At 44.1% G+C, this 20,346-nt stretch overlaps 1 protein-coding gene and 1 non-coding gene across 4 annotated transcripts in view; both read right to left on the bottom strand.

Annotated features, from left to right (window-relative positions):
* The window catches only part of IFT54 (intraflagellar transport 54), a 334,194-nt gene that overhangs the window by 202,858 nt on the left and 110,990 nt on the right, over window positions 1-20,346 (bottom strand). For 2 of the 3 annotated variants that reach the window (XM_068358769.1, XM_068358770.1), the window contains exon 5: window positions 13,386-13,616. The exons of the other annotated variant lie outside the window; for it this stretch is intronic. In XM_068358769.1, the coding sequence (XP_068214870.1) occupies window positions 13,386-13,616 (231 nt within the window). The remainder of the gene's footprint in view (window positions 1-13,385; window positions 13,617-20,346) is intronic. 3 annotated transcript variants of the gene reach the window in all.
* On the bottom strand, window positions 6,018-6,136 carry LOC137628036 (5S ribosomal RNA). Its single transcript, XR_011041324.1, has one exon. It is a non-coding gene; the product is annotated as a 5S ribosomal RNA (ribosomal RNA).

Here is a 20,346-nt window from a genome sequence, read left to right as displayed (position 1 = left end):
TTCACACCATCCATCCACCCAAACCTTGGCCTTCCTCTTGTACTTCTCCCATCAACTCTTGCATTCATCACCTTCTTTAGCAGACAGCCATTTTCCATTCTCTCAACATGGCCAAACCACCTCAACACATTCATATCCACTCTAGCCGCTAACTCATTTCTTACACCCGTTCTCACCCTCACCACTTCGTTCCTAACCCTATCTACTCGAGATACACCAGCCATACTCCTCAGACACTTCATCTCAAACACATTCAATTTCTGTCTCTCCATCACTTTCATTCCCCACAACTCCGATCCATACATCACAGTTGGTCCAATCACTTTCTCATACAGAACTCTCTTTACATTCATGCCCAATCCTCTATTTTTTACTACTCACTTAACTGCCCCCAACACTTTGCAACCTTCATTCACTCTCTGACGTACATCTGCTTCCACTCCACCATTTGCTGCAACAACAGACCCCAAGTACTTAAACTGATCCACCTCCTCAAGTAACTCTCCATTCAACATGACATTCAACCTTGCACCACCTTCCCTTCTCGTACATCTCATAACCTTACTCTTACCCACATTAACTCTCAACTTCCTTCTCTCACACACCCTTCCAAATTCTGTCACTAGTCGGTCAAGCTTCTCTTCTGTGTCTGCTACCAGTACAGTATCATCCGCAAACAACAACTGATTTACCTCCCATTCACGATCATTCTCGCCTACCAGTTTTAATCCTCGTCCAAGCACTCGAGCATTCACCTCTCTCACCACTCCATCAACATACAAGTTAAACAACCACGGCGACATCACACATCCCTGTCTCAGCCCCACTCTCACCGGAAACCAATCACTCACTTCATTTCCTATTCTAACACATGCTTTACTACCTTTGTAGAAACTTTTCACTGCTTGCAACAACCTTCCACCAACTCCATATAACCTCATCACATTCCACATTGCTTCCCTATCAACTCTATCATATGCTTTCTCCAGATCCATAAACGCAACATACACCTCCTTACCTTTTGCTAAATATTTCTCGCATATCTGCCTAACTGTAAAAATCTGATTCATACAACCCCTACCTCTTCTAAAACCACCCTGTACTTCCAAGATTGCATTCTCTGTTTTATCCTTAATCCTATTAATCAGTATTCTACCATACACTTTTCCAACTACACTCAACAAACTAATACCTCTTGAATTACAACACTCATGCACATCTCCCTTACCCTTATATAGTGGTACAATACATGCACAGACCCAATCTACTGGTACCATTGACAACACAAAACACACATTAAACAATCTCACCAACCATTCAAGTACAGTCACACCCCCTTCCTTCAACATCTCAGCTTTCACACCATCCATACCCGATGCTTTTCCTACTCTCGTTTCATCTAGTGCTCTCCTCACTTCCTCTATTGTAATCTCTCTCTCATTCTCATCTCCCATCACTGGCACCTCAACACCTGGAACAGCAATTATATCTGCCTCCCTATCATCCTCAACATTCAGCAAACTTTCAAAATATTCCGCCCACCTTTTCCTTGCCTCCTCTCCTTTTAACAACCTTCCATTTCCATCTTTCACTGTCTCTTCAATTCTTGAACCAGCCTTCCTTACTCTCTTCACTTCTTTCCAAAACTTCTTCTTATTCTCTTCATATGACTGACCCAGTCCCTGACCCCACCTCAGGTCAGCTGCCCTCTTTGCCTCACGTACCTTGCGCTTTACTTCCACCTTTTGCTCTCTATATTTTTCATACTTCTCTATACTATTACTCTGCAGCCATTCTTCAAAAGCCCTCTTTTTCTCTTCCACTTTTACCTTCACTCCTTCATTCCACCATTCAATGCCCTTCCTCATGCTGCCTCCAACAACCTTCTTGCCACATACATCACTTGCAATCCCAACAAAATTTTCTTTTGCTAACTTCCACTCCTCCTCTAAATTACCAGTTTCTCTTACTCTCACCTCGTCATATGCCATTTTCAACCTTTCCTGATATTTACTTTTTACCCCCGGTTTTATTAGCTTTTTTTTTAGTACCTTTTAGTAGTAGAATAATCTTTACGCATCTTCACTGCACTCCATTTACTTAATAGATCATGGTGTAGAAAGAAAAAGAGGCTCAACTTATGACATAGAGTATTTGAAGATGATTCGGAAGCAAATCAAACCATCATAGTTGGGACTTCCTTACCAGGATTAGTACTGACAGTGTACTAAATATATTGCTTTCCAAGCAACCTTCATTTAACCCTAATCCACATTTGTGCTGTCTATAGACAAAAATATGTTTACCCTCACTGAAGCAGTATAATGATTGTATCAAAATCAAGAACTGGGTCCCCATAAACAGTTTAATCCTATTGGCCATGATGGTGAGATAACCTCATACCCCTACACCAGACAGGATTAATCAAATGGAAAACTTTTGTTGTTAAATACAAATCGTAAGTTAAGACACTCATCATCAAGATGTCCTATATTTGATATCTAGATGACAGCTACATCATTGATTTAGAAGTATGGTACTGCCAAGATAATTACCTTCCAAATATATATTCAGACCATTTGGTTCCCCACAGAGACTTACTAACTGCTTCTAGATTCCATGTTTCATTTCCGTGTAATGACAGGTGAGCATTTACGATGAAGTACAGTATCATCCATTTCTATGGTATAAGAAAAGGGATATATGTCTGCCACCATTATGCTGCTAACCAAATGTCTTTTTCATTTACCTTGGCAATTACTTTACATCAAGAAAATAAAACCATTACCCGTCCAAATTTACTAATTTTGTGAAATACCTAAATAGCTGCTGATTTTACTGACTAATTACTGGAATTTATAAATCAGCACACACCGAAGCAACAAATGTCATTTCCAAGGGAGAAATAATGAAAATTATTACATTTTGTCAAAACAAATTAAATAATCATATATTATCATAAAAATTCATAAGACCACAAACAAAAACAAAATACAATAGAAAAAGTTAGGAACTGACAATTAGAATAAATTAAATTTGGACTAATTGAAGGACACCTATCAGTAAAAAAATCAATAACAATATTCAATTTAAAAACCACAATGAGAATATGACACGGAGATAATTTGTATTTTTCCTAACCATACAAACCTTAGCTATTTACATTGGGTATTACTTTCGGCGTATCTGAAATGACGAGCCATTAGATTTTAACGAGGGTTTCCTACCCCGCGCTAGTTAGCAGGGGTAGGGGGAGAGGTAGCTTGCTACCCCTCCCTCCCTCACACACCGGTGAAATGTCTCACTTCACTTAGAGGTAGGACTTGACTTGGGGGACAGGGCTGGCGGGCAAATATGTGTAAATAGCTAAGGTTTGTATGGTTAGGAAAAATACAAATTATCTCCGAATTTGTCATTTGTTCCGTAACCGAAATACAAACCACGCTATTTACATTGGGTGACTTACCCCTTTAGGAAGGGTGGAAAGTCCCCAGCCATACTGGCTTTGGCTTTACCCGGGGACTCAGAATCTGAGTGAGTCGCACTCGAGAAAAGGAGTCCCTGACCCTCACAAGTTCCTTGCTCCGCAAGGAAACGTGTGGCCTACATAAGCTTGTGTGTGAAGGAAGAAAGTGTGACCCGTCCTAGGCAGTTGACCTGGAGTTCCAGAAGGAACTCTGGGTTAGGACATTCCCAATACCACCTCGTCAGGGTATGGGGGACGCGACAGTATTAACTCAATACTTGGAACAAAAGGAAGCATGGTTTACCAGCAGAGGTTTGAGGTCAGCTATGCGAGGACCAGGATGCTGCTTCCCCAGTAGAGGGGACGATGAAGAAAGAAGTAAGGGCCAGACATACTTCTTTCGTACATGCAGACTAAAACCTGATAACAATGCCCTCAACCTTCTGCTACCTATCCAAAAAGGAGCCTGAGGTTAGACCAGCTGTTGTGTAGCCACCACAGAGCGATAGAAACGTATCGATACTCCTGTAGGTCACGTCCTGCAGGAAGCGGGCTGCGAAGGTCATCAGACGCTTCCAGACTCCAGCTTGTAGCACCTGCGTCACAGAGTAGTTCTACTCGAAGGCGAGGGACGTTGCGATGTAGCCGACATCGTGCTGTAGGGCGACGTGACGGGGGAGGGTCTGGATTCAGGTCGAGATGAATGCCCTTGAGTCTGAGCTGAAGAGGTATACTGGTGACTCTCCCCCGTGTCCTCCCTGTGCTCCCAAACTGGCCTGCACATGAGGACAAACAGCACCTGTTCTCAAAGATAACCCTTGATTACTTTACTGGTCAGAAGGAGAAGGTTTGGGTCATCTGATACAGAACGGAGACTCGAAATCTTGAAGGAGCCGAACCGAAGGTCCGGGACTCCAAGATTCTGAGTCTAGAAAACAACTCAGGAGCGAACCTGAATGTTGCCTTCCCCTATTCTCTTGAAAGGGCGGAGTCGTACGAGACCATGAAGATTGCTTACACACTGGCCGAGGCCAGAGTGAGCAGGAGCACCGTCCCCCAAGACGGAATACGATCAGAGGCCTGACGTACTGGTTCTTGAGAAGATCTCTAAAGGGACTAAAGAGTCCGAACCATGCTCCATGGAGGAGGTCTCACTCCGACTGGGGGCAGGGACGTTCGCAGCTTCGCATGAGCGAAGAAAGGTCCAGCGGGAAGGAAAAAGTCTATTCCTTTCAGCCTGAAGGCCAGGGAAAGGCTGAGCGATAGGCTTCACTGCCGAGAGCGGGAAAGAGTTTCCTCCCGCCAAAACGCAATACAGTAACTCCGTTATTGCTGGAGAAAAGGCCTCAAGGGAAGAGGTATCTCTCCCACGACACCAACCACAGAAGACTCTCCACTTCGCCTGGTAGACCCCTGCGGATGACTATCGCAGGTGACGCGACCTTCGCTCCGCGACTGTAGCGGGTTGTCTCTTCTTGAGGGGCGGCGTAGTGTCTCCAGGCGTGAAGCCGAAGCAATGCAACGGCTCGTGAAAGATGTTGTAGTATGGTTGTTTGAGTAGCCTGTGTCGTGGAAGAAGCTCTCCCGGGAGTTCCGTCAGGGGAAGCCGAGGGTCCGGAAACCGTTCTGCATATAGTCACAGCGGAGCTCTCAGGGCCATCGAAAGGTTGACAGACAACCTGGTCTTGTTGAGACCCATTCTCAACAGACAACAATGGTGGGAAGATGCAGGCGTCGATGTTGTCCCACCATCACCGGAAAGCATCTTGCCAAAGAGTCTTGGGGTCTGAGACTGGGGGGAAGAACAGCAGAAGCTTGAAGTTCCAGGCTGTCGTGATCAGGTCCCCCAGGTCAGGACTTGCTGGTTACTATGGGCCAAAGACCCCTAGGTACTCTCTATCTGTGAGGCTCTGCTCAGATAGTCGGAGAGAACATTCCTCTGTCCGGAATGAGCGAGCCGATAGTGGTATTGAGAGGACCTCGGACCATCTCAGTATCTCTACTGCAAGATGCGAAAGGATGAAAATGCGCCTCCCTGCTGGTTGGAATACGCCAGTGCCATGAAGTCATCGCACACGGAGCGACTCGGCAGGATCTGTAGGATCTGTAGAGGGGCCAGACTACGGCCCCTAAGCCTGCCTGAATGATGGGGAGGTACCCCTCAGGTCCTGAATATAGGCCTGAACCGGAACATGCCCCCCCCCCCCTTTTCTATGACGAGTCCGAGAACAGCATCAAATGTGGGGAAAGGACGAGAATATCCACTCCCATGCAAGAGGTTCCATAGGTCAACCCATTGCCGGTCTAAACGTTCCGCTGGTCCCATAGGGACCAGAAAGTCCGGTTAATCGTTGCTTGGATACCACCGGAACTTGGGCCGCCTCACAGGGAACTTATCCTGAGGCGACCGTTCGGAACTAGACGGGTCAATGAGGAAAAGAGACCCAGGAAACGTTCCAAGATAGGGCTGAAAGCTCTCCTTGACTGAGAACAGGTACTGCGACTCTCCTCAGCCTTGCCACAGTCAACTGAAGGGAAGGCTCGGAGAAGGAGTCAACAGCATCTGGTGTTCCCAGGTGGTCACCCATCCAAGTACTGACCAGACCCAACGTTGCTTAACTTCGCTGATCGGACGAGAAGTGGTGTTTTCAACGTGGTATAGCCGTTGACTCAATATCATGGCTAGATACTCCAGATGTTGAGGCAGAAGTAGAGAAGGCTCCTAGCAAATTACCATGATCCCTCACTCTTGGTAAAGACCCGGAAGCTTGTCCCGGTGTCGGAGAAGGTCGAACCCAAGCCTACCGGAGTTGACCAGACCTCCAAAAAGCGAAGGAGGCGGGAGCCTGCTCCTGAGCGGCCATGAGGAAAGCAGGGAGAGTTCTCTGGGGAAAAACCTGCGATGCCGCGGCGGGATCGCCACACCGCATCTTAAGCAGGAACACCTGTAGTCTAGGCTGAATTCCAAGAGCTTCCTGGAAGATGGATGGAATGGAACCTGCAGCCTCGTTACCAGTCTGATCGACTCTGCTGTTCCACGCTGGACGAAGTTTGTTCGACAAACTTGATCAGAGCTGAGAGGTCGACGACGGAACTCCCGTCTCAGATGCTTTCCCAGAAGAAAGGATCGACTGGAGAAGCCAGGGGGGGGAGCCGTCGACGACCCTATGGAGGACCTTCTCCTAAGGCATGGATCCTTCTGCCCAACGGGCAAACCTCTTGCTGACCCCATGGCATAGAGGCTCAGCGACACTGGATTCGCTGACAGTGAAGGAGAGATGGTAAGAGAGAGGCGCGATATCCTTGGCTGATCACGGAGATCGTGCAGGAATCGGCATCAGGAAGCTGTTATCCGGACGAGTAACCTTAGGCATCCCCCCTGCGTGAGACCTGCAAAGGGGGTTGCCAATCCTAGAGTTTGTGAACTCTGCCGCTCCCTCTAGGATTATGCCTCCCCGGGAGAGCCTCCCGTGCTACCTGTCCCTCACAGGAGGGGACTGCTATTGTACACCTTGTCTTAGCTGCCGTAGCCGGTCCGAAACGTAGGCTGACGAGGCTGAATGAAGAGGCGTCGGAGGCCTGCAGGGTCTGGAAGAAAGCGCCTTGGAGGAGTGAAAACGGAAGTCGACTTCCTCCGCACTATAGCTGTCTATGTCTCTGTCCTTGGGCTCAAACAAGCTCTTCCCAAGGATGGAAGAGTGTCTGAGCTTGTCGACATCCACGGATGAAACACCCGAGAGGAAGCCCTCGGTCACTGCGTCTAGATGGTCCAACATCGAGTTTGCCCGCAAGTTCGAAACTTGGTGACGGAACGCCAAGGTGCTTGAGCCCGAGAGGAGGAAAGTACCCATGATCTTCCTGGAGCTTCCTTGTACAAAACCTCGGGTCGCAACCGAGGAGGGAAAGGACCTGGTAAGCCCCTTCCACGAGATGGAGAAGAGGAAGGGCTAAACCAGTCACCCCTTGCCCGATGGAGAAATCTCGAACGGAAAGCTCCCTGGCAAGACCCTTCCAGGGAATGACGGGGAGGAAGAGCTAACCCAGGTTCTGGAAAGAAGAATGTTGCTCAGACCTCCCTGAAGATTCTCCCTGCTCTTGCACGTGCCATGCTCTGCGTTTACGGGGTGAAGACCGTGTTCTGGAAATACGCGTTCCAGAAAACTCGCTAGGCTGACCGTGTTGCGAAACCCCGACAGGAATCGCGGTCGCAATCGCCCTGGCGCTCGCGCGATGGTAAATCAATGGTTCGCGCGTGGCCGAACGTGGAAGCGCCCGTGCGCGGGCACGCAGACGAAAGTGCGCGAGGGAGCGCAGAAGGAGGGCGAGTGTGGTAGGAAGGGCGAGAGCTGGTGGTCGGAATCCGATAGTTCACAGGCGAGCGATGACCCGTAGGCAAGCAATGGCTACTACAGGAATCGAGCCGGCGCTCGCGCGATAGAACACCATCGGTTCGCGCGATGGAAAAACGTCGGTTCGCGCCATGGAACACCGTTGGTTCGCGCCATGGAACACCGTTGGTTCACGCGATGGAATACCGTTGGCTCGCGCGCGGGCGAACATTGAAGCGCATGTGTGCGGGCACGTAGTCGCGCAGGTCACGTGGGCGAGCGCAGGCTGTCGGGAGACCGATGGCGCGTAGGCAGGCGATGGCGCGTTGACGAGCGATGGCGCCTCTTGGCGAGCGATGGCCCGTAGGCGAGTGAAGGAGCGTTGGCAAGCGATGGCGCGTCTTGGCGAGCGATGGCCCGTAGGCGAGTGAAGTAGCGTTGGCAAGCGATGGCGCGTTGGCAAGCGACGGCGCGTTGGCAAGCGACGGCGCGTTGGCAAGCGGTGGTGCGTTAACAAAACGCTAGCGCGCAGGCGAAGAATCGCGCGGGCGCGTAGGAGATCGCTGACGCGTAAGAGACTAGTGATGGTTAACGCGCATCGCGCTAATCAGAAGGCGCGCAGGTGCATCAGGAAGGTGAGCGCTGATGCGAGCTGTCAATCAGGCGATCCTGGACGGTCAGGAAAAACCGTTGGCGCCCATTGGTGCGTGGCAGGAAAGGGCGCGCAGATGTGCGCTGGCGATTGAAGAAAGCTGGCGCACAGAAGGACAGAAGTAAAAGTGAGTGCTGGCGAGCAGGAGGAAGTCTACGGCAAGACTCAGCTACCGGAGATCGTGGTCCACAACAGGCGAGCGCTAGATCGCTACTGATGGTGTCCAGGGGACCTGTAACGCGTGGAAGATCGATGGCGATCGTTGACGCGCAAGAGATTGCTGACGAGCAGGCACCGCGAGCGTTGCTGCGCTGGAGCAGGCTGACGAGCCGGATCGTGAGGGCGAGGAGAAGAAGAGTCCTTGTCCAAGACCAGAACCGAAGTTCTAGGTCGCGCGGGCGAACGTGGGTGCACAGGGCGCGTATCAGGAACTGGAAGCGCAGGTGCGCTCTGACGGGCAGGAGATCTAGAGCGCTCAGGAGACCGATGGCGCGCAGGGCGCACAACAGGAACAACAAGATGTTCGGAGTCCTCAGGAGAGCGCTGGCGAGCAGTGGGGCGATGTTCATCAGGCAAGCGCTGACGAACAGGAGAGCGCTGGCGAACAGGAGAGCGCTAGCGATCAGGAGAACGCTGACGAGCAGGAGAGCGCCTGTGCACTAACACTGCAGGGGGCGCGCAGGGGACCCCTGACACGCAAGGGAAGCACCCACCATGGGAGGCAACCCTTTGCCCCGAAGGGACCGTTGCCCGTCAGATGACGAGGTCAGACTGCTGTCCATCTGCACCAGGGGCGGAAGGTCAGGAAGGCGTTGGAGATCGATCCCTGGAGAGATCTAAGGAGTTAGGAGCTGCAGGCTGCATACGGAGAAGATTCAAAAAAGGCGCCTCTTAGGACCCTTATAGGGAGACGGGAGGCCCTGACGACGTAGCGGACGGTGAGCCTTACGGCGAAGGCGGCCAACAGCAACAACAGCAGAAGAGTCCTCCGAAGAGGAGTCTCTATGAGTGTACTCACTCGCGAACGAAAGAGAAACACTTCGTAGAAGAGACGGGTCAGCCAGTGACCTAAAAAGAGCAATCCTCCGAAGAGGGGCTCCTGCAGTTGCCCAGCCCCTTGAGCGTAACTGCAGGTGCGACCGCTCAGCACCAAGAGCATAGTCGCACGAAATAAAGGCAAGAGGAGAAACCCCCAAAAAGGGAAAAAACTCAAGCCTGGACAGGAAAACTTCCCTCGGAAGGAAAGTTACCCACCCAAGGAGGCGAGCCTCCTGAGTGTTCTAAAATGAACTGGAGAGCTGACAATCGTCACGGGAGTACTTCCAGGAGAAGGAGACACGCCCCTGACGAAGATCTATAGGGGAGGCAGCAACAGCCGAATCCCCAGGCCTCAACAAGACAGCTCACTCTGTTGTCACATTACAGAAACGAACTAGATCGGTAACTGTGAAAAAATAAAAACAAAAATCATTAGTTAATATTTATTCCCCCGGGAAGACTCCGAAGAGGAATCCCGAGGAAAAAGAACACAAGAATTACACAACAGGCACGTGCCCTCACAACCACTTACACTCACGGAAGGAAAGCTGTAACCAACACAAAATTATAACAATTATAATTATGTAACTATGAAATTATACATACATATACCAAAGGCACTTCCCCCAATTTTGGGGGTTAGCCGACATCAACAAATGAAACAAAACAAAAAAGGGGACCTCTACTCTCTATGTTCCTCCAGCCTAACCAGGGACTCAACCGAGTTCAGCTGGTACTGCTAGGGTGCCACAGCCTAACCTCCCACATTATCCACCACAGATGAAGCTTCATAATGCTGAATCCCCTACTGCTGCTACCTCCGCGGTCATCTAAGGCACCGGAGGAAGCAGCAGGGCCTACCGGAACTGAGTCACAATCGCTCGCCATTCATTCCTATTTCTAGCACGCTCTCTTGCCTCTCTCACATCTATCCTCCTATCACCCAGAGCTTTCTTCACACCATCCATCCACACAAACCTTGCCCTTCCTCTTGTACTTCTCCCATCAACTCTTGCATTCATCACCTTCTTTAGCAGATAGCCATTTTCCATTCTTTCAACATGGCCAAACCACCTCAACACATTCATATCCACTCTAGCCGCTAACTCATTTCTTACACCCGTTCTCTCCCTCACCACTTCGTTCCTAACCCTATCTACTCGAGATACACCAGCCATACTCCTTAGACACTTCATCTCAAACACATTCAATTTCTGTCTCTCCGTCACTTTCATTCCCCAAAACTCCGATCCATACATCACAGTTGGTACAATCACTTTCTCATATAGAACTCTCTTTACATTCATGCCCAACCCTCTATTTTTTACTACTCCCTTAACTGCCCCCAACACTTTGCAACCTTCATTCACTCCCTGACGTACATCTGCTTCCACTCCACCATTTGCTGCAACAACAGACCCCAAGTACTTAAACTGATCCACCTCCTCAAGTAACTCTCCATTCAACATGACATTCAACCTTGCACCACCTTCCCTTCTCGTACATCTCATAACCTTACTCTTAACCACATTAACTCTCAACTTCCTTCTCTCACACACCCTTCAAAATTCTGTCACTAGTCGGTTAAGCTTCTCTTCTGTGTCTGCTACCAGTACAGTATCATCCGCAGACAACAACTGATTTACCTCCCATTCATGGTCATTCTCGCCTACCAGTTTTAATCCTCGTCCAAGCACTCGAGCATTCACCTCTCTCACCACTCCATCAACATACAAGTTAAACAACCACGGCGACATCACACATCCCTGTCTCAGCCCCACTCTCACCGGAAACCAATCACTCACTTCATTTCCTATTCTAACACATGCTTTACTACCTTTGTAGAAACTTTTCACTGCTTGCAACAACCTTCCACCAACTCCATATAACCTCATCACATTCCACATTGCTTCCCTATCAACTCTATCATATTCTTTCTCCAGATCCATAAACGCGACATACACCTCCTTACCTTTTGCTAAATATTTCTCGCATATCTGCCTAACTGTAAAAATCTGATTCTGATTTAAAAATGAATGAACACTAAATAAAGAACGAAAACCCCGAAAGGAATCGTTCTACAAAAGCTGAAAAATCAACAAATACAATTAGATTCATAAACTAATTGAGACAAAACGTACGGCCTAGCAACCCCACCCACACGGGAAGGAAGCTACTCAGACGTAGTAAAGGGAACGTAGTAAAGGGTGAACGACCTCAAAAGAGAGAGAGAGAAAGACCGTAGTCAAACTCGAACACGACCCATGAAAATACAACGTGGTGGCCTAACTGCCGAGGGCTCCACGGAGATATCGTACACTACACACACAAGCACAAACTCTGAAAAGGAAACTTACTGATTTCTATACTCAAATATATACATAAACACGAAAATTTTTTTACATATATATTGAGTAAAAGAAAAGTAAGTGATTAAGTAAAGACAAAACAAATAATGGCTGCCAAGCGAGGACGAAGACAGAGACGTCTGTCCATTGTCCGAGCCAAAAGTGAAGTGAGACATTTCACCGGTGTGTGAGGGAGGGAGGGGTAGTAAGCTACCCCTCCCCCTACCCCTGATAACTAGTGCGGGGTAGGAAACCCTCGTTAAAATCTAATGGCTTGTCATTTCAGCTACGCCGAAAGTAATACCCAATGTAAATAGCGTGGTTTGTATTTTGGTTATGGAACAACTATCATTTTCCTTTCAACACTTGGAGAGGGTGACTATGGGACAGAACCTATCACCAGCAAATGCATCATGCCAGGGATAAGAGACATCAAAACAAAGTGACTGATGTTGGTATGTTATGGGTAAATAATACATAGCATGAATGTAAACAATTCAATGAGTTGTGACATTCATTTTTTTGTAATTCTCTTGAAATCCATTATTAATGTACACAAATCTTTTTATTACAAGTTTTTTGAGTAATGATGTTTGATAAAGTTGGGAATATAATTGAAATTCTCTCTTTTGCAGATTTTATATTTATAGGAGCGGTTATTTTGACTCTTATAGAATCAAAAATAGGTAGTTATGAAGATCTTCCTCAATTTCTTACCTAAATTTCTCCTAATCTGGGACAAGATAATATTGACATTTTCAAATGTATAACTGACTTTTAAGGAGCAGGGGTATTTTCTCTCAATCAACTCGACAGTTGTCATTAGCTGAGAGTTTTTCTTCTAAAAGCAGTAATGCAGACAGGCTTTTTCAATGATTCATACGTCCTTAAGTCATGAAATTAACTAGTGTTGCTCTCTGTTGCACCGTATTATCCTTTCATATTAGGACACATTGTAAATTCTATTCTTAATTGATGGTGGAAGCAGCAATTCAATAAATGTTAGCAGTGTTGCCTATTCTTTACTAGAAAAGCCTCTGAAAACTATCCCTAATTACTAATAAGTCGAAGGCAACAATTTTGATGAAAGTTTAGTCAGACATCTTTGCTTCAGAGATGTCTTGTATGTTATAGATACTGCAAATAGCAGTTGACATTTTTTGAGACTATACATAGATGATATGAAAGAACTATTTTAATACTCATCAATAATCTTATCAACTGTTTGAGGTGTATAATTCTTATGCTATTACATCATAAGACATGTTCAGTCGAACATCTACCTGGATCAACAATTTCCAAGTGCTGACTAATGACAGGAGGAATCATGTTTTCAATCTAAAGCACTTAATTTTACATCAAGTAATTCTATACTTCCAATCTCAGATAGCAGCAGCAGCAACCGACAAGAAATATCCCCACCAGATCATCAAAATGGACAATACTACACAATGTATCTGCAAACCGTACAAGAAGAAAGGTGAACCACACACATATAGAAACAAAAACACTGAATAGTAAATACATTCAATGTTCTAAATGTACAATAATACCTGAACTGAAGCCTTCTCACTAAGAGGCTTAGTGGCCGTTTTACCCACAGGAGCATTGCTTTTTTCTTTGGTTGTCTTTTGTTCTTTAGCAGCAACTGGGGGAGCATTAGTTTTACTGTTATTTTTAGCAGGTTTGGGGGTTTTCTCTGAACTAGGAATAGGATTTTTACTATTACGTGCTATCTTATCTTTTGTGTCTTTAGTTTTGACACTGCCATTTTTTGCTGATACCTAGAAAGAAAAAAATTCCTATAAACTTGCACATTTATAACCATCAAGAGTATTTCAGAGAATGAAAAAATATTGACTGTATGATGGAAGACTTCACAAGATTATATGAAGAAACATTATTTAAACATAATATAAAAATAAACATAATATATAAAACAATGTCTAAGCTTGCAGGGACACAAACCTATCAAAATGAACTTAAATTTTCAAATAAGCAAGCAAACTGATCTATTTCAAAATTAAGAGGAGAATGAATAATTATTGGCTTTATGATGGAAGACTTAATAGGATTACAGGAAAAAATATTACTTAAACATATAATAAAACATTGTCTAAGCTTGCTAGGATACAAACCTACTAAAATGAACTTTAATTTTTTTTACTCAAAGAAGCCTTACAATACTGTTAGACTGAATACATACATGTATTGTATGCACTGATATTTTTGAGAGAAAACAATTCTCTGATCCACATTAATCATAGGATCATTTTACCACAAGGAATAACGGTCTATTCTTGAATACAAACAAAATATAACTATCTATAGAAAAAATACAGTAATCCATCAAAAAGCAAAAGCATGATTAACATTACTCCTTCAAATGCAAACCAAAAAAGCAAAATCATATAAAAGTATCTGCAGTAGTTACATGTCTCAATACCAATAAAGCCACATGGATATGGATTGTTTGCGAGGATTCTAATACCTAAGAGACTTGAATGTCACTTGATTAATATGATTAGTTACACCATTGCTGGAATACCTTTCACACTTCTGGATCTTTGCAGAGTCCAAAGATCTTCATCTGTTACACAAACTTCTGAGTTGTGGTTTTCAGTTTCCAAACAGTGATAAATACAATCTAAATATCTTTGTTCCAAAATTTTCTCGTTGGTTATCTTTCGTTTGTTTAACATGAAAAGAAAAATTCTATTGTGGTTTTTAAGGAAGCCATCCCATTTGGGAAGGTAAAGCTTTATTTATTTTGGTGTGACTGAAATATTCATACAAGCAATAAAAGACTTTTTATACAGTACATAAATTTCAACTCCCAAAAATCTATTTTTCCAACTTCTCAAATTTGCCTCTTCAAGTCAAAGATGAACATTTAAAAATAGACACAGCCGGCCCTCACTTTTCGCAAAGGTTAGGTTACAGAGACAGGTGCAATGATGGAATTATCACAATTATGGGTTACCCCTGGGTAGGTTAACTCCTAATCTAACCTAACAACTCTTTGCCATTGCCTAGGATTACATAATTAACCCACTAATTACTGCCTAATATTGTTCTTACTTAGTTTCTATCATAGTATAGTTGTTTCTACCTAGATATACTGTATAACACTCGCTGATACTGTAATGTATATTATTGTAATATATTACTATCAATACAGTAAAGCTTAACTGTACTGTGTCACCTATTTTTGTTTGGACTACTTGACTTTCCACAAACGTAGCCTACATTTACAATAAACATTACTGTAATTCTGTACTGTACAATGTGTATACATAGCAATTCAAGATTAACTAAGTGTACTGTATATATTTCATACAACGACAACTAACCACTTTTGTACATCGTATGCAACAATCTTGACACATGGCGCAATTCTTGAAGGTCGTCTCTTGCCCAGTAATCTGACATCTACAGAAACCAAGTAATAATATTTACCACATCTTCTATTTTAATGGGTTAGAAAATTTAAAGATAATGATAAAAGTATCGTTAGTTACATTATAATCATTGCGTAAACGCATATAGCCACAAAAACTGAACAAAAAAAACAGCTGTTTTGTTTGTATTTCAATCATCATATGATTTTTTGCTACTTACACAGTAGCTTTGAAGGACTGAATCAACAACATATAATATGCTCAGTAAAATCATACAGTAATACCTTGAGATACTAGCTTAATGCGTTCCGGGACCCGAGCTCGTATGTTAATTCGCTTGTATCTCGGATCAATTTTTCCCATATAAAGTAACTAAAAAAAAAATTTAATCTGTTCCCACCCTCTGAAAAAACACCTAAAAACAGTATATTACAGTGGAAAAACATGTTTTCTTCTGGGCTCGACCTGTGTCGCTCCGTGAAATGCTCCTTATAGCACCATTTCTAAGGTATAAATACTGCTAAATATGCCAGAGAAAAAAGTTGCATGGAATGCCAGGAATAAACCCAGCTCACTCACTCTAATAGAGTGTCGGTATAGTAACTGGGGCGTGTTAGAACCACTACCAGAGGTCCCTTACCAATTAGTTCTATCCTTCCTCAAGATCCCCCGATACTACTAGGTGCCGTTCTACATCCAACTACTGCCCGCTACTACGACTACCACCCCCCCACCCCTACCACTACCTACGCTTCTTCCTCCATTCCTTTCTAGCACCAGTGATAGCCAGACACGTTTGTTTTCATAGCTTTTGTGTTCCGTGTTTTCAAGATGTCAGATGTTTTGGAGATCCCTACTCCCAAGTGAAGTATTGTAATTATCTGTTTTGATAATTATAGGTAGAGACACACGTTGAATTAATAATATTATTAATTTTAGCCTCAGCGGCTTTGTGTGATGCCTTCCCTTACGGGTATATTTGGCAGCCATTTTGGTGTCGCTACCTCCCGATCTCTTTGTGTTTACGACTTTCAATTAGTTCCACATACTAATTGTAGTCTCATGAGTTCTTACCTTCGAGACAGACGGTAGCGGCTAACGGCGGTGTGTGTGGAGGAGGAGGGAGAGAGAAAGGGGAGGAGAGAAACTTAACGGGAACACGTTCGGCACACTAAACTTTTGTAACACTACGTAACATAATTTAGACTTTAAATCTAACTTAAATGAAATTAGCTTACTGTACACACACTTAAAAATAAATGTTAATCTTACGTTACACTAAATTCAATTCTAATTTTCTTTTAATTTTAATTTTTTTACTTTTCTTCTTCCGGCTTGGCTCTTTTTGCCTTGCTTTTTGACTCGCTTTCACCTTCAATTTTTGCCGGCCTTTTTAAAAGGAACCTATCTAGGGATGTTTGCCTTCATCTCCCCTTCAAAATGTTACAAAAATGACGTACACAAGTGCCGTCACAAAAGACTAACGTACGACCACACGCCAACTTGTCTGGGTGCCTCTTTTTCACAAAATCAGAAAACTCCTGCCACTTCGCTAACATGTCTCTGATTTCCTTCCTTATAGCATCCTTCTGCTTGAGGATGGTACATATTGTTGATGTACTCCTCTCATATTGGCGAACCAGCTTAGTCTCTCGTACACCACTCCCATGTTTTTCGATTATTTCATGCTTTATCTCGATTGTCATCATACGCTTTTTCTTTTCACTACCCTTGTTCGCACTCACTTGCTTTGGACCCATTGCTTATTCAATTAATTCTGTACTGATTAACACAAAAAACATGTAAATAATGCAAACACTACGCCCGATGCTTGGAGATAACTTTACACGACGGAGATCCGACAGGAAAGAGCGAGCGATGCTGTCCTCGTGAGCAGCCTCTCGCAAACTCGGCCACCTAGCAGCTGCATAGGGAACCGTCTCATCCTCGTATCTGAAATTTGTCTCGTATCTCGGGGCAAAAATTGCTCGAAACTTTCCCCGTACTGTATCTCAAATTTCTTTTATGTTGGACACTCGTATGTCGAGGTATTACTGTATACAGTACTGTAATTGTGTGTTTAAGTAGAATAAAAATAAGTTTTAATTTTATTTTTACAATAAGTAGAATCATTCGCTTTCATTCAACTAGGACTGTTTACATATTCTGCCAAGAGATGGCATCAATGGTATTCACGTTTTCTCAAATTGTAAAAATTGTTAAAAGTCACATTCTTTTATTTTTATAGTTTCTTTAACAGAAATACAGCTTATTAATTGTAGCTTAAAACATCCGATTTCATCAGCTGGCAACTATTTATACGAAACAACATTATTGGATTCTACAAAATTACAATTATTTAAATAGTTAATTGTGCTTTAATAAAATATTTATGTACTTTTATTTTAAATTTCAGGTGTATTTTTACAATAAAATATTACTGATTTTTTTTATCTTAGGTTGTGATCAGATTAGCTGATGTCTAGCTGCACACATACAAATAAAGTAAGTGTCTACATATGCACCAATGTATTATAAGCTATGATAACACACACACTCTCTCTCTCTCTCTCTCTCTCTCTCTCTCTCTCTCTCTCTCTCTCTCTCTCTCTCTCTCTCTCTGTGTTTCTTTAAGCCTTTTACCCCCAGGCTATTTGGAAATTTCCAACCCTTAACCCCCAGGGGATTATTTTTTTCCCAGCACATTTTGCAGTACATATATTTTTTTTTAATTGCTCTAACAGCCTTAATTTTTGTCATAGAGAGGTCAGGTTGGTCTCATTCTCTTGGAAAATGACCAAATTTTCTCGAAATATTATCAAAAATATGAAAAAAAAAAATTTTTATAGCATTTTTTTGCAAGGACGTACCGGTACGTCCATGGGGGTAAAGAGATGGCTTTTGTGAAACGTACCAGTACGTCCTTTGGGGGTAAAAGGGTTAAAAAGCCTCTATCAGATACGCACTGATGGAGCCGCAATAAATAATTTCCTGAACTTTATAATCAAGTAGAGTACGGTCCCGAATTATGCGTGTTCGAATTACTGTATACTATTCTACTTTTATGCGATCGCTATTTTTCAAAAATAAATTTTCTGTATCTGCGAAGCTGTTCAAAATCTGCGAGTCATACACTACAAAATGTATCAAATCTATTGTCTTTTTAAGTATATTGGTTGCTCTAAATACGGTGATTTATAATAAATGTTACAAAACAATATTAACATTACATCTTATTAACATAATTTCATAATAAATAGCCTATTTAAGCATAAAATTCCACATCAACAATGAAATCAACTGTTAACTGTGTTAGTCCAGCTGACAAAATGTAAAGAGAATTGTGGTTACGTTCTCCGCAATATTTATCTTTCTCCAACCATTCGATAATTTTAATGGTAGTGTTAATGATGGTATACTGAAGCATTATTTTTGTTTAGTACAGTATATATAGAAGGTCTTTTGGGCACAGGCCATGTCGTCCTGATGGAAGGTTCCTGCAGTAGCTTCCTAAGGGTATATATGACTACAGTAGATATTTCCAGACAATTAAACTAAAGTTTTCACAGAATACTAACTTCTGGCGTGAGTACCCTTAAGGTTTCCCTTTAGGATATTGTATAATAACAGGGGACGTATACTTGACACGCCACATAGCTATCTGCACCCCACATAGCGTTTACGCTTCGAGGGGGAAGTTGGTGGCAAGATATGGGAGGAGCCGTTACAAAGTTCTCCTCCTCCGTTACTGTTATGGTACTCGGATGACGTCATAAACGATGCCATCTTGGCTGACGTCATAACCGCCCGCGTCCCCATTCCTTCTCTAGTAGCGTCTATGTCCAAGTGTTTTTTCCCAGTTGTTCTCTATTTACTGCCAGCAGGTCGCAATCTTCAGCTTCTTCTGCCTCTGGAAAGTTGAGTACCATATTCTTATATTGTATAAATTAGCTCTGACCGTAAAGTAACGCCTTTTTATTTTTAAATACTGGGTTTTGTGGCGGAGCTGTTGCCTAACCGGAGGCGTCCCTGACGCTGTTGTTCGCTTCAAATGCTTTATTTAGTTAGCCAGAACAACTATCCCGGTTTCTTAACTAATTATCAGTATTAGTTATTAAGTCTTCACTGCTAGGAATTAGTTATGTTATGCCGATAGTATTCTTTAATTTCAGCGAGTGTGGGTAGCCAAATTTATGACACTAGAGTTGCTAGCTCAGTCCCCTAGGCTCGCTAGCCTAGGCGTTTTAGTTTACTTTCATGCATGATATAATAAGTGTTCCTGGTGTTATTTTATTAAATGAAGATATTAGACCTTTATACATATAAGATTCAGTGATTGCACATAGGTTTTTCTCCTTCTCGAAAGTATACAAGGGGTTTTGATGATCTTGGTAGTCGATTCCTTTGCCCCTAACCTACGGCTTAGGGGCTTTTGTATACTTTCACACCTCCCCAGTTACCTTTGCCTAAGGTAATCTCTCCTCCCTCTGAGGTAGCCTAGGCTACATCCTAGCCCTCCTTATCTTGAATGTACTCAAGTGAGGTTAGGCTAGGATTTTCCTTCCCTGTCCAGAGCCATAGTTCATGAGCTTTGAGTTAGGGTCAGAACCTCAGAGTATCAGTCGTTTGCCCCAGCTACCCCTTTAGGTGAATAAACTCTCCTTTAGGTCTCCGCTGGATGGCAAAAGGGAGGGGGGGGGCTCTGCCCTCCCCCCTAGGCCACACCTGGTAGGGTTACGACCCTTCCTCCCTTTGGCCTAGCGACTTGTTCTACGCCTGCCTTCTCCGGGCTAGGGGATATGGTTTCCCTAGCCTAGGTTAGGCAGACCCTAGGATTCTGTTTCTTTATAGTTTGGGACAGCACGGCCATGCCGTTCTTTTACTGTACTAACCCACCCTAAGCTGGAGAATGTACTCTTCCTATACCTGGGATGGCACCGGTACTGAAAACAGAATCCCCTTTAGGGTGTCGGGGAAGGCTCACACCAACCCCCACACTCCTTCACAGGACCCTTTCCCGTCCCCCTCTGTCCTTTGGTGATGACCTAGCCATCACACCTCTGTCCACCGTACTACAACTCGACCAAGTGCCGGCGGGTTGTGGGGTCGGCCT

This window comes from Palaemon carinicauda, chromosome 35 (genome assembly GCF_036898095.1).
Source record: "Palaemon carinicauda isolate YSFRI2023 chromosome 35, ASM3689809v2, whole genome shotgun sequence".
Lineage (NCBI taxonomy): Eukaryota > Metazoa > Arthropoda > Malacostraca > Decapoda > Palaemonidae > Palaemon > Palaemon carinicauda.
Note: the sequence above shows the minus strand (reverse complement) of the source record. Positions and strands in the feature narration are given on the sequence as shown.